General features: G+C 34.1%; 1 protein-coding gene across 5 annotated transcripts in view; it reads right to left on the bottom strand.

Moving 5' to 3' along the window:
- Window positions 1-602: 602 nt before the first annotated feature.
- Window positions 603-14,022, bottom strand: part of LOC145693644 (MFS-type transporter SLC18B1-like) — a 56,023-nt gene continuing 42,603 nt past the window's right edge. For all 5 annotated transcript variants that reach the window (XM_081769833.1, XM_081769834.1, XM_081769836.1 and 2 more), the window contains 3 exons: window positions 10,663-10,758; window positions 3,338-3,506; window positions 603-1,054 (listed from right to left, as the gene is read on the bottom strand). In XM_081769833.1, coding sequence (XP_081625959.1) covers window positions 866-1,054; window positions 3,338-3,506; window positions 10,663-10,758 — 454 coding nt within the window. In that variant the 3' untranslated portion in view covers window positions 603-865. The remainder of the gene's footprint in view (window positions 1,055-3,337; window positions 3,507-10,662; window positions 10,759-14,022) is intronic.

Below are 14,022 nucleotides of genomic sequence, written 5' to 3'. Positions count from 1 at the left end.
GTAACAACAGGAACACTGACTAAAGCTTCAACACACACTGTATTTAAACTATAATATGTAACAATTTCGGATATCTAACATATCCTTCCTCAGACACTATAGAACACAAATGAAAATACAGTCATTATTATGAACAATTTCCTTTTAAAGTTCTTTTAACAGACATATACAATATATAATCATTGTTATGAAAAAGTTTAAATTCTATTGGCTGAAGCCGATCGTTATGACTATATATATATATATATATATATATATATATATATATATATATATATATATATATATATATATATATGTGTGTGTGTGTGTGTGTGTGTGTGTCTGTACTTTCATTCTATGTTCTATCGTGTCTGAGGAAGGATATGTTAGATATCCGAAACCGTTACATATTACAGTGTAAATACAGTGTGTGTTAAAGCTATGGTCAGTGTTCCTTTTGTTACAATATTCAATCCAAAGCCATGAAGTCTTGCTATACTCATATCATATCAACTATTTAAGTCATACGTCAAGATATACAATTTTAAAACTATATGAGGTTTGCAAATTTTAGTAAAGATATGAAATAAGTATCATAATGAAAAGAATAACTACTCTCATTGTAACGATACAATTTTTTCATGTTTTACCAACTAAGTTTCTGAAAATGTGAAATTTATGAATCTGTAACATGTAGTGATCTTCTGAACACATATTTACACTTACTAGTATGTACAAACGAAACATATATACACAAAATTGAATAACTTATTTACAAACAATATCACAATCTGAAGTGACTTTATTCCATGTTGCTGAGGTCCATGTTCATATTAATTTATCACTCACTCTTTTATTCCGATAATGATCTTATTTCATTGGTTCATATTGCAATCACTTTTTCTTCTTCAGAGATACCTGTAAGAGTTCCTTGCACCCAATTTTTAATAGTCTTTTCAGCAACAGAACTACTTCCGTGGTCGCAAGTATTATTTTCCAAAAGTGGTTGCTTTTCTTCAGCAGTTCCTGTAGGGCTATTCTTCACACAAATACACGATGTTGTGAAAATGAACTGGAAAAAATTAGAAGTAAATCAACTCAATTACTTGAAAAAAATTCCTTAACAATAACAAATTTCTCTAGTTTATAGTTAGGATAGTTCCAAATAGGTCAAAAAGTGTCTTTTTCTCTCTTTTTTTCAATTTTATTAATTAACTTTTGCATGAGCTGTAGGTAACCAAATGGTTAATAAGCCTGCTGGTACGAAATGATATTTTCTGTTCAGACGGACAATTTGCTGTATTGGTCAGGGCTGTTAGTAGTACCGGAACCGACAAATATAAACGGATTCTGTTCGATTTCGTTTTAGGAACGGAACTGAAGAAATTTCCCCTTAAAAAAAAAAACGTTTTGCTAGTGGAGCTGAAAGACATTTATTGATAAAAAGTGGTTTCGGACTCATTAGCAAAACCAATTTTCCCAGAAAATCAGTTCTGTGCAAGGAACTGAAAGTGGTATTTTGAAAGCATGGGTTCTGGTTTCAAAGCTGATATTGAAATAGAAGCGAAATTACAAGGAAGAGAGTTCAAAAGATGAATCTGAAATTTTGCTTTATTCTACACTGCTCCAATTATTTAGAAATAGTTGATCGCCGAAGGTGGTTTCCTCGAGTTATAGTTACTCAGTTCCTCAACAAGATTTGCAGTTTGTGACACTCGAGTTATAGTTACTCAGTTCCTCAACATAGTTTGCAGCTTGTGACACTCGAGTTATAGTTACTCAGTTCCTCAATATAGTTTGCAGCTTGTGACACTCGAGTTATAGTTACTCAGTTCCTCAATATAGTTTGCAGCTTGTGACACTCGAGTTATAATAACAATAACAAATTTCTCTAGTTTATAGTTAGGATAGTTCCAAATAGGTCAAAAAGTGTCTTTTTCTCTCTTTTTATCAATTTTATTAATTAACTTTTGCATGAGCTGTAGGTAACCAAATGGTTAATAAGCCTGCTGGTACGAAATGATATTTTCTGTTCAGACGGACAATTTGCTGTATTGGTCAGGGCTAGACATGTATCTCAGGTGAATGTGTAGCATTTGACTCACTGTGACCCTTTGTGAGCACTAGCAACGAAGAGTTAAATTTTAATCCTCATAACGACTATAGTGAAATCAGATTTTTAATTCATAGCTTTAAATAGTTTAAAATAGCTTGACTTAAGTTGTACCACTACATTCGAAAAGCGTTAGGCATTGTTCTGAATAATGCTACGTATAATTACATCTTTACTGAGTAAATTTATCGAGATCCAAATTTTCCTTTTGGAAGCACTATAAATATTTCCCGAAGATTGTGAGTCAGTGGCGTATTTAGGGGGGGCTACCGAGCTTAAGGCTCCCCCCGAAATATTACTTACTATAGTCAAGTATATGAAATATCTTGCAGAATTTTTACATTTTCAGGCAAAGCCCCCCCCCCCCCCGCGAAAGTTTGGAAAGCCCCTCCCGAAACAAAATCGTAAATACGCCACTGTTGTGAGTTCAGTATAATTAGCTAATATAAAGATTATTTTATCTGAGAAAAGCCTTTATTGCTTCCTCTTAGGCTATTAATGTTTCTCTAAAGCTAACGTCATATTAACGTGTCAAATTAGACACGAAAAGCTTATATTTATGGTCAATTTGTGTCGATTTCGCACCTTATATTCATATAGATAGATTGTTTGAAAATTATTATTGGCTTTCAAGACTAAGTCTGCTTGAGATGCAATCCCGACTGATGATTTGGATTCTATCAGAAACAAGGACCCTCCACTAAGTATCAAACCTAGTAATATGGGAAGCAGGTGTGTTAGGAGCTATTCTTCACACAAAGTAACATGTTACGTAATGAGGGATCAATAGGCAAAATACTTTACTCGGTGGATGGAACTTTCACTTGTCTACATTGTCACAAATAGTATTAGCAATTCTGTTCATAAATATTTTATTATATTTTCGTAATAAAACATCAAGAAAAGTTTTCAACTATAGTATGCCACTCAATATGTTAATATGTATCATGAAAGGTAACATACGAGTGTTCTTTAGGCTGCTAGCATCATTCTCTCATTGTAAACACACTCAAAATTTATTTCAAATTTGAGCTCAGAAACAGGATCAAAAATTTCTCCAAGAGATGTACGTTGGCTAGAACATTGTATTTAAAATAAAACAAGAGAATAATTCAAAGACAAGTGTGTCATTTTTAATAATAATAATAATAATAATAAAGATCCTTCTGTTTACTCGATTTTATTTTCCTTTAGGCATAATTAAATATAATTGAACACTAGATATAATTAATATTTACTTACCACCAGCACCTGAGTACCAATAACAAAGAGAGACGCTGTTTGGAATCCGACAGCATCAAAGAGAATCCCAGCAACTGTAGGTCCTATAAAAGCTCCTAAATTAAATGAACCAGCCCATACACCGGAAATTAATCCATATGTATGCATGTCGTTAGAAAATCCACGGTCTCTGAAATTAAATTGATAGTGTTACAACAATTTAAAATTATTGTACTATAATGTTTTAAATAAGCGTAATACTGTGGAAACAATTATATCATATCGTTATAAAGTTATTATACTATAATGTGTTAAATAAGCTTAATACTCTGAAAACAATTATATCATATCGTTGTTGCGAGAAAGAATTGCTTATTACATCTAAATTTGCCAAAACTATTCGTATGAACTTAGCAGGGCAGATCTTAATGCTAGATTGTCTTCAATTCTTGGAAGTTTTGTTGATGTTTTCCATCATCTTATAACTAATTACAATTAGGCCTAATTACGTTCAAGAATAATCTTCTGTTATAGAGAGTAGCATAGACTACATTTAACTAAGGGAAATATAACTGAAAATTAAAGTCATATATGGTAATTAGGAGATAATAATAATAATGATAATAATATTATTATTATTATTATTATTATTATTATTATTATTAATAATAATAATAATAATAATAATAATAATAATAATAATAATAATAATAAAGCCAATGGTAAGGGAAGTTAGCTTTCGAGCCTGAACATCTATTCATCAGAAGATATGAATCAAAAGAAGAGATTCTAGGTCAATTTTGAATATGCCCAACTGCGACAACTGAATGCATTTTTTTCTTTTTTCATTCTTTCTTACATTCTGTTGACTAAACGTTTAGTTTTGAGTTTGGTTTTCTTTCATTTTTTCCGTTTTCTGCCTTTTGTTCGTCCTTAATTACCATAAAGTGACTTTTATTATGATTTTCATATTCTCACACTGGGATTCTTTTGTTCCAACCAATATATTTGTATTCTGTATATGCATTGGGACATCTTTGTGCATATGAGTAATATAGTATGCTTTTTGGTAAAATGTCAGACATAAATATTTTAGATATATAATAAAAATACGTATTTGCAGTTTTCTCGCATGGTATTACTTGTATTTTTTTCTTTCCACATTTTCAAAGCTTGTTTTAGAAGGAAGAAAAATTCGGGTGATGTAAGTTTATTATCAGTTTTAACAACTCGTTAAACACCATGAAATAAGTAAAATATGCAGTTACAATAATGTAAAATATTTAGTTAAGAAATTGAGATCGAAGGGTGAAAATGTGATATAATATGATGTAAATGTAATGAAATAATATAAAAAATTATATCCTATATTATGATGTAAGTATGGTATTCTCTTTAACTTTTTTTTCTAGATTAAAAAATGTAATTTTTATCTTAAAAAGAAACACTTATTTCTCTTTTCTGATTTTTTTTTAAATGCATAAATGTGTAATTCAAGATATAATTCAGAATAAACGGCTTAAGAGAAGGGTATACTTTCCCCAGGACCTTAGCCAGCCCGATTTCTTAGGGGGGAGGGGCAGAAATGAATACTGAAGGGGCAATGTCAAAGACATCAAAGAACACAATAAATTTATATAATTATTTATTTAATATTTACAGAATCTGTAACAGCTATAGCTTATTTTATACATAATATCCTATATTTTCAATATTACAGTCCACAAATTCAAGATAAAGAACATTGATCATTAACATACAAAGATTAAAAAAAACACAATGATATACAATTGATGTGCTTGGGTCTAGGGATGCGCACGAGTCGAGTCGAGTCGAGATTTAAGGTTGAATCGACTCGTCTCGAGAAAACGCTTTCTCGACTCGAAAATATGTTGCTGTCTCGACTAGACTCGAATTCGAGACAAGACGTCTCGAAATTCGAGTCGAGACAAAATATACGCACACATCAGCCAGAATATTATGACTACCTACCTGATTGTCAGTATGTCCACCTTTGGCACGGATAACAACGGCGACGCGTCTTGGCATGGACGCAATGATCCTTGGTAGGTCGTTGGAGAGAGTTGGCATCACATGTGCACACACAGGTCACCTAATTCCCGTAAATTCCGGGGAGTGGGCAATGCGCTCTGGCGTCACATTCAATCACATCCCAGATGTGTTCGATTGGTTTCTGATCCGGCGAGTTGGGGGACCAACACATCACTTGGAACTCGCCTCCGTGTTCCTCGAACCACTCCATCACACTCCTGGCCTTGTGACATGGTGCATTATCTTGTCGAAAAATGCCACTACCGTTGGGAAACATGGTCGTCATGAAAAGGTGTACATAGTCTGCAACCAGTATGCGATACGCCTCGGCCGTCATGGTACCCTGCTCGAGCTCCACTAGACATATGGATGCTTACATGAATATTCCCCAGAGCATAATTAAGCCGCCGCCAGCTTGTCTCCGTCCCGCAGTACAGGTGTCAAAGAGCTGTTCGCTTGGAACACGTCCTTTTAAAAAATACCTATCTATAGAAGTGAAAGGTACCTAACTGTACTAGTTCGTAACATCCACGCAGTCCATTTATTGTAATATACTATGTAAATAGTCTCGTATCATAATATGTGATGTACAACAAATGTCACATTATACGATGGCGAGTCAAAAATTATCTACACTTTTGTCATAGCATTTCATACATTGCGCACTTTGTCTTCTGTCCTCGCATATTTTATTGTTATACTGTTGTGGTAATGCTGTGAAAGTGTGATATTAATTCCTCCATTTTTCTTCCTTATGTTGAAGGTATATCGTGGCTGCTCCATTAGAAGTTTACACCAAAGAGGAACAATAAGCAGTGACCCGATTCCTCTGGTCGGAGAGTGTCAAAGGGTCAGACATTCATCACAGACTATCATCGCAATATGGGAGAAGTGCACTATCACGTAAAACTGTGTTTTTGTGGCTCGAGAAGTTTAAAAGTGGTCGAGCAAGTGTAACGCATGAAGAGGGAACAGGACGGCCATCAACCTCCACTACAGATGACAACATTCAGCAAGCTCGAGAGATGGTTCTGGCGAATAGGCGAATCACTATCGATGAGGTAGCAGCTGCTTTGAACATCAGTCATGGTTCTGTCCATCAAATCATCTACGACGAGCTCGGTTTCCATAAAGTCTGTGCACGGTGGGTACCAAGAAAGCTTACTGCAGAACACAATCTCACGCGCGTTAGGATCTGTCAACGCTTACTCACTCGCTTCAACAACGAAGGTGATGCATTTTTAAGCAGGATATTCACCGGCGATGAAACATGGGTTCATCATTATGAGCCGGAATCAAAGCGCCTGAGTATGCAGTGGAAACGCCCTGGATCTCCGACAAAGAAAAAAAATCAAGACTGAGCCATGATAGTGAAAGTAGTGTTGAAGACAAGTGTTTAGCATTTCCACTGGAAAAGTTAACATGTAAGTAATTTAATTGCTATATATACTTCTAGGATGCACAGTCAAAATTCTTGAGTTTGCTGGAATAGTATATTTACATTGTGAATAATGTTGCCAATGTATGTGTCATAATCTCAACTGGAGGAAGAGCAAGAAGGGAAAAGGGAGTCCGAAATCCGGCAACACCGCGCGGAATATCGTGCACCATTGGCCATTGCCCGTGATGCTTTACATCTGAAACACACAGTAGGCGTGCCCCGGTTCGATTTCATTCTTGGTCCTCAGTGTATTTTTGAACGCTTAACACTATTACTGTATCTTATTTTTAATTTTTCAAGGGCGTAACTTAAACTTTTTCTTTTTTTAAAAAAAAGCGGCGGAAGGGCGTAACTGATTGAGTCCCATTTTTTCCCCGCCAAAGAGTAGAACGTTGTCAACCTCTAATACAATCCTCAGAAACGCTAACATCAAAGCTTTATTGGTACAAACTTTCCCAACAATGTGTTAAAAATGAAATGAATAATAAGGTATAACGTTATACCAACAATTTCAAATCGCTTTCCTGTAAAATTAACAATTTCAGATACGCCTGTATGTAAATTTACCGACGGTATCTCCAAATTCTTTCTCAATCAGAATAATTTTGTTAACTTCCATACCCACTTACAACTGAAAATCTCGATATTCATATTATTGTACACCTTTATTAGATATCTTAATTTTTTAAATGGTTCAATTTATTACTCCAATATAGAAAAAAAATCGAGTAACAAATATTCGAGCAACGGGAAGAAAACTAATTGCAATTCTGTGATTAATATTACCAATGCATTATGCTATACGATGGATAACCTCGTGTGACCATAGACACTACGGAAAAGTGATAGAAAACAATTGGGATTTCGAATACAATATGTATATTAAGGAAAACAGCAATGGAAAGAACAAAGAATCACTGACAATGTGTTGGACAAAGTGATAGAGAGAGTAGGTTTAAAATTAGTGAAAAAGAAGAGAAGAATGAAATGGTCAGGATATTGAAAAATTCTGAACAATATGATAGGTATGGCTGGAAAGAAAAGAAATAAACTTTCACTTTAACGTTCGACGGTTATATCCTGTTGACTAAAAGCAATGGAGGACTAATGAAAGCAAGGATTGTGACAGTAATTGATGAAATCAGAATGTGGGAGGAGAAGGGAAAAACCCAAGAAAACCCACGGATACTATTTTATCCACCACAAATTGGCATTGTCTAGGATCGATACCATTGCTCCCTTGTACAGTACAAGGGGTGAACACTATGGCAATGAGCCACGTACACTTAGTGAATGAAAAGTTTCATTTCATACTATTATATAAGAAAAATTGAGAAATTGAAATCTTTGTTATACTTATTTATTTGAGTTTAACGTTCCTTGATTACGTTCCAACTCTCAGGCAAACAGTAATGATAATAAAGAATGAAATAGTGGATAGAAGAAAGTAGGAAAAAATCTGACAACTGCGAGAGAACCCATGGACATAGTGTTTGTTTATCACAAACCCCAGTTGGTGAGAGGTGGGTTCGACCCAAAGACAGGAACTCCAGCACCAAAAGGGGAATTTTTTATTTACTATGGTTGTGATTTACAATAAAACAAAAACGATAATAAGTGAAAATAAATGGTGATAAAGATTAAGAGAAGAAGAGAATGGGAATGAAGACATGTCAGTAAAGTCGCATGTCTTCGGATTAAACTCTTTGCAATGGAAGATAAAATCTTTACCCTTGAGTGTCATTGTTAAGATGAAGAGGCTAGTGGAAAATTATAGTGTCTGGGAGCTTAGTTCAAGGCACATGATTTGCGAATGATTATATATATATAGGGTGTTCATTTATTATTTAGTCAAAACCCACTGGTGAAATCCTCACACCTAAACAATAAAAAGAAGTCCGTATGAACATAGGGCGAAAACCACTTTGTTTCAAAGTTACTAGATGCCGAAATCTAAAAAATTGTAAGTTTGAGGCTACCTAGATTGAAACAAAGGCGCTTAAAGAAATATTAAAAGAATTAGTACATTGTGTATCTAAATAACCATGTTTCAGAGTTGGGTTGTACCGGCACAGATAGAACGTCCAGTACTACTAACATGAAAACGGTTGAAGATAATAACGGATGAACAGAATAAAACTCCTATGGGAAATCACTGAGGGTATTTATCATTCCATGGTTCGAAAATGTTGGGACAGAGTAAAAATGATGATGATTAGAGTAAAAATGCCATAATGCAAAGGAAGACATCTAATTCCTAGAAAGTCATCGTTCCAACGTCCTCCGTAAGTGGGCGAAGCGGGACGGGAAGGAACGGTGAAATTGCAAATAAGAATCTTAGTTTTTCAAATTGTATCTACCTAACAAAATTATCTGAAGTTGTTTTTATAAGAGATAGATGTCTGTAATGGAAAACAAGTAGGTAACATTCTTGTTAAATGGTACCTTCTATTTTGATTGCAGGTAATGATTTGTGCAAAAATGAATCAAATGAAATGCAAAACCAATTTGTCGAACAATGCAATTTTAGAACAATGTGTACAAACATTGGTTTTGTTCAAAAGGCGTCTGAACAATATTTATTTTATTTATTTATTCAACAATTATCAGATACAGTTATGAGGCCATTTTATACTGAATATAGAACAATAACAACAACAATGGAAAGGATTAGGAAAGATATCGGCCAGGCCCTGTTTTAGTAGGTACTGTCCCGGCATTTGCCTGGTAGGATTGAGAGAAACCCTGGAAAACCGCAATTATGATGGTCGGCAGCGGGAATCGAACCCGCGACCTCCCGAATCCGAAGCCAACGCTACCAATCACTTGTACACCCAAGTGTTTCAGACAAACTATACCTATTGCAAGTAAAAGTGGGGTTCTCATCTGAGATTTTACCATTCATTCCCGCTTCACCCAGTTACGGAGGGAGATCGGAAATAATTTTCTAAGAGCTAGATTTCCTCTTTAGCATTATGTCACTTATACTTTAAAAATCTTTTTCTCCGTTGGATTATTATCGAGGTGTCGAATGATAAATACCCTGTGTGATTTCCTATAGGAGTTTTATCCTGTTCATTTATCTCCAACCGTTTTATCTGATATAGCCACCATATCTTGGCGGCCATTTTGAAAACGGTGATCCATATGAACAATCTTTTGCCACAATGCTATTTAGTGTATGAAGATCTATCGAACGAGGTATCATTTGACCCATATTTTAGTTTAAAATTTCTAAGTTGGGACTGGGACCCCATGAAAGGCGGCCCTGGGGGGCACCGCGACATCACCATTCGATTTGCCCCGTGGTATTTACTATTTCAGTTTTTGTTTAGTTCATTTATGTTCAACCGTTTTCATATTAGTGGTACTGGACGTTTATCTGATACAGGTAACAAATCTTGGCGGCCGTTTTGAATACAGTGACCGATATGAAAAATATTTTGCCACATCGCTTTTTAGTTTTTAAAGATCTATCGAACAAGGTGTCACTCGCCTCATGTTTCCATTTAAAATTTTAAAGTTGGCCCCCAGGCCTCCTTGAAGAGCGGCCCTGGAGGGCACCGTGACATCACCATTCGATTTGCCCCATAACATTTCCTATTTTGGTTCTTGTCCAGTTCATTTATGTTCAACCGTTTTTCAGATATTTCCATGGAAAGATTAAAATGGGCCACCCTATATATATAAATGGAATTACAATAACTAGAGTTATCTTACATGCTTTTAACGGTGTAACTTTACATCACTAATCTGAACGTTTGCACTCTATTAATACTAAAATAAGTCAATTTGTACCAATGCTATGAGTATACTTCAAGATATTAATCTGTAAGATATGAAAGCAACTTACAAGCACGAGCGTAAGGCCTCAACAAAGGATGCCACGTGTACGAAAGCTAGTCCTGTTCCAGTTAGGAATAAACCCACTATACTCATCCATAGTATTCTGCAAAATAGAAGAACAAAATTAGATGCTTAACTTTTAAAGAATAACCTGAAAAGGGAGAAATGTATCTGTTTTGAAAGTAACTTAAAAGTTATTTGTAATGAGGAAAGTTTCTGGGGTATACATATATGTGTACCTCCGCTGTTATTTATTTATTTGTTTATTTATTTAATATTTCAGTTGTCACAAGTTCCTTTATCAGTAAGCGTCGTCAAAATAAAGACAGGTACCAGATTTAAATTTCAGGTTTCACAACAACACATTGCACCTTCAAAGGAAAAATACTGCCTTGAGTAAATTTGAACTTACTGGCTAGCTATACTTGTACCCAGAAAACTTGAATAAAAGGTTTCTATACATATTTATATATGCATATATATGTAGAACTATAATAAAATTAGAGTGAGTAAACCAACGTGACTTAAGATAGCGTAGAAAACATATTACCAATTTTCAACCAAGCATAATTACTACTTCTGAATGGCTTTCCATTTTAGCACTATTTGCTTATTTATGCAGCATATGTTGATGATGTGAATATCTTAGTAACAGATGACAACATAGTGGAATTAACAATAAATCTAAAATACATTGTTGAACATTAAAAGAAAATGGGCATCCCAGAGTCAATTGATGATGGAGATAAAAAAAAAAAAAAAACTAAAGCACTCAAATGAACTACTCGTATAAACCTCAAATACTGCATTCTATTGGTTGGATTAAATTCAATTCCCCAGGTTTCTTTCACTCTACCAAATTCTTAAGAGTCATAATATATAACAGATTTACTTGGGATGAACGTAATGTTAATCTAAATAAAATAAATGAATAAAACTAAATACTGTTTATTTTTTATCTATGAGCTGCATGGTTTTGTTTCAAAAGAAATAATGCTTTCTTCATACTTGTATTATGCTAATAAACTCTATCCTTTATTAAATTTCGAAATAATTTTCTGGAAGTTCATATCTTGGTAGAGGCGTTTCTCACTTTCAGAAGAAGGCAGTAAGACCCATTTTTTATTTATCGGTAGTAAAAGCCTTCTGGAAAAATGTTTTTCAGGCAAAAAAAAATCTTAACTTTTTCTGTATATATATATATATATATATATATATATATATATATATATATATATATATATATATATATATATATATAATTATTATTATTATTATCTATATCAATTTTGCTCACCTTAATTAACTACATTCATATAATACAAAATAGAAAGAACAACTTACACTCATTATACAGAAACTCTACTTTCAGTGCAATAATTCATGAAATATACGAAAAGCTATTCAATAAGTTGCTCTCATGCTTAGAAGATGTTCAAACCATTAAGAATTCGAAAAAAAGCTCAAGTTTTGGTGTAAGAAAAGGAATTATGATGTTAAAGATTATTTATGCGATGTTAATAAAAATTAATATACCACGAATAGTACCGTACATAAATACCTCAGCTTTATATGATAATTCCTATGTAGTGGTCCCTGAATGATTGATTATGTGTTAAAATAAATGAATGAGTATTGTAATTCTCATCACTAGAAGTTAGAATAAATCTTTTTCATGTTTATTAAGTCTGTAGCAAGTGGTAATTCACTAGAATGCATTTAGGAAACAGTGCCAGTGGACATTACTATGTGGTAGCTGAACTGAGATTTGTCCAGGATCTTACGAGATGAAGGGGCCTATCTGTGACTTGATAGAACTTAAATTACTTTATTTCTTTCAAGAAAATGTTCTTAACATTAAAGGGATTAAATTGATGGTATTCATTTTTATTAATATATCAAAGCATTTTATTCTTAAGTTATTTCCGTAACAACTCGTAAATTTAAGTATTTGATCGGCACTTAGTAATTAATGAGACCTCGAAATGACAACACTCAATGAACTAGCTTTCGTTCGCATAGTGGAAAACACTTCCTTCCATCCAGTTTGCGGAAAAGGTCTATAGCTTTTATGTTACTTCTGACAATTCATATCACAACTGCTAGAGCGGAGCGTTCATTTCCAATATTTAAAAAATAAATAAAAAGAAAAGAAAGATCAAGGGAGATTGAACGGATTAGTCCTTCTTTACATCGAGCAGTCCCTGCCTAGGAAGTTGGATTTCGAAGAAATAGTCTAATAAACAATTTTTCTGAAGGCGATACACACAAGAGGAAAGGAATTTCTAGCTATCAAAAATAGAACACTACAATACATTAATAAAATACAATAGCTCAGAAATATATTCTATACTTTCTGCATATAAATTATATTTAGACTTACTTATTCTAACGCACGCCATATAAGAATAACTCAACTATTATAAAATTTGTAACAATGTCAATTGTCAGTTATATAAACCAGAAGAGGGGACCATAAAAGTTTGCCAGGATCTTGCATACCTCTAGTTTAGCCTTCTTGTTAATGAATACTTTTCCTAATCTATTTCTAACTTATGTGGGGAAAAAGCAAAATTACATTCTTTAATGTTTTCTAACGATAGTCAAATAAGTCGAAAGCAGCATGTCCGCCGTACCTGTGACACAGAATGGTAAGATTGACATTGCAAAAAGAAGCAATTATCAGTGATTGTCCTCTCTATTCTTCTTTGATTTTCTGTCATAGTTTTCAGCTACCTTTTAACATTGTAGCAGCTATGGTTCAGCGGAAGATATGGGACCAGGGGCTGATGCAGGACGGACTTCTGGGGGGGGGGGGGGCGTGGGTTGGAATACTGCTACTTAGAGCTAACTTTAAGAGGTCCAAACTCTGGGATGGGTTTTATTTATATATATAAATTAAGAAGATCTGGGGGCGGCGATCGCCTAGATCGACCCCCTGGATCCGCCACTGTATGGGACTGCAGAGAGACTGGTCAATTTTTGAAGAAATATATATCAAATGGATTATGTTATGGTCCAGTACAAATATCGAAATAACTTAATGAACTGCGAAAACTTTATTCGAGGCTGATGTTTCGTTTTATCACAATGGTGTGTTGGACAACATTAATGCCAAACTAACTCGTAACTCTAAGGAAAATAGAGATGACAAGGTTGGGTAATGTACACTTGACAAACACATAAAAAATCGGTTCATACAAAAGCATAATGTTTAAACGTGGAAAGAAGGAATCCAAGAACTAGTGGTCGAGGATAATATATTAACAACAAAACTTTGAACTCCTCGGGTTGAAGAAATAATGAGGTACCGCAATCCGTAAGCACTATAAGAAAGCGTGAGTTAAGGAAGTAAAAAGAAAAATAT

This window comes from Thermobia domestica, chromosome 8 (assembly GCF_964235325.1).
Source record: "Thermobia domestica chromosome 8, izTheDome1.hap1.1, whole genome shotgun sequence".
Taxonomy (NCBI): Eukaryota; Metazoa; Arthropoda; class Insecta; order Zygentoma; family Lepismatidae; genus Thermobia; species Thermobia domestica.
The sequence above is the reverse complement of the archived record's forward strand: the minus strand, read 5'-3'. Positions and strand labels throughout refer to the sequence as shown.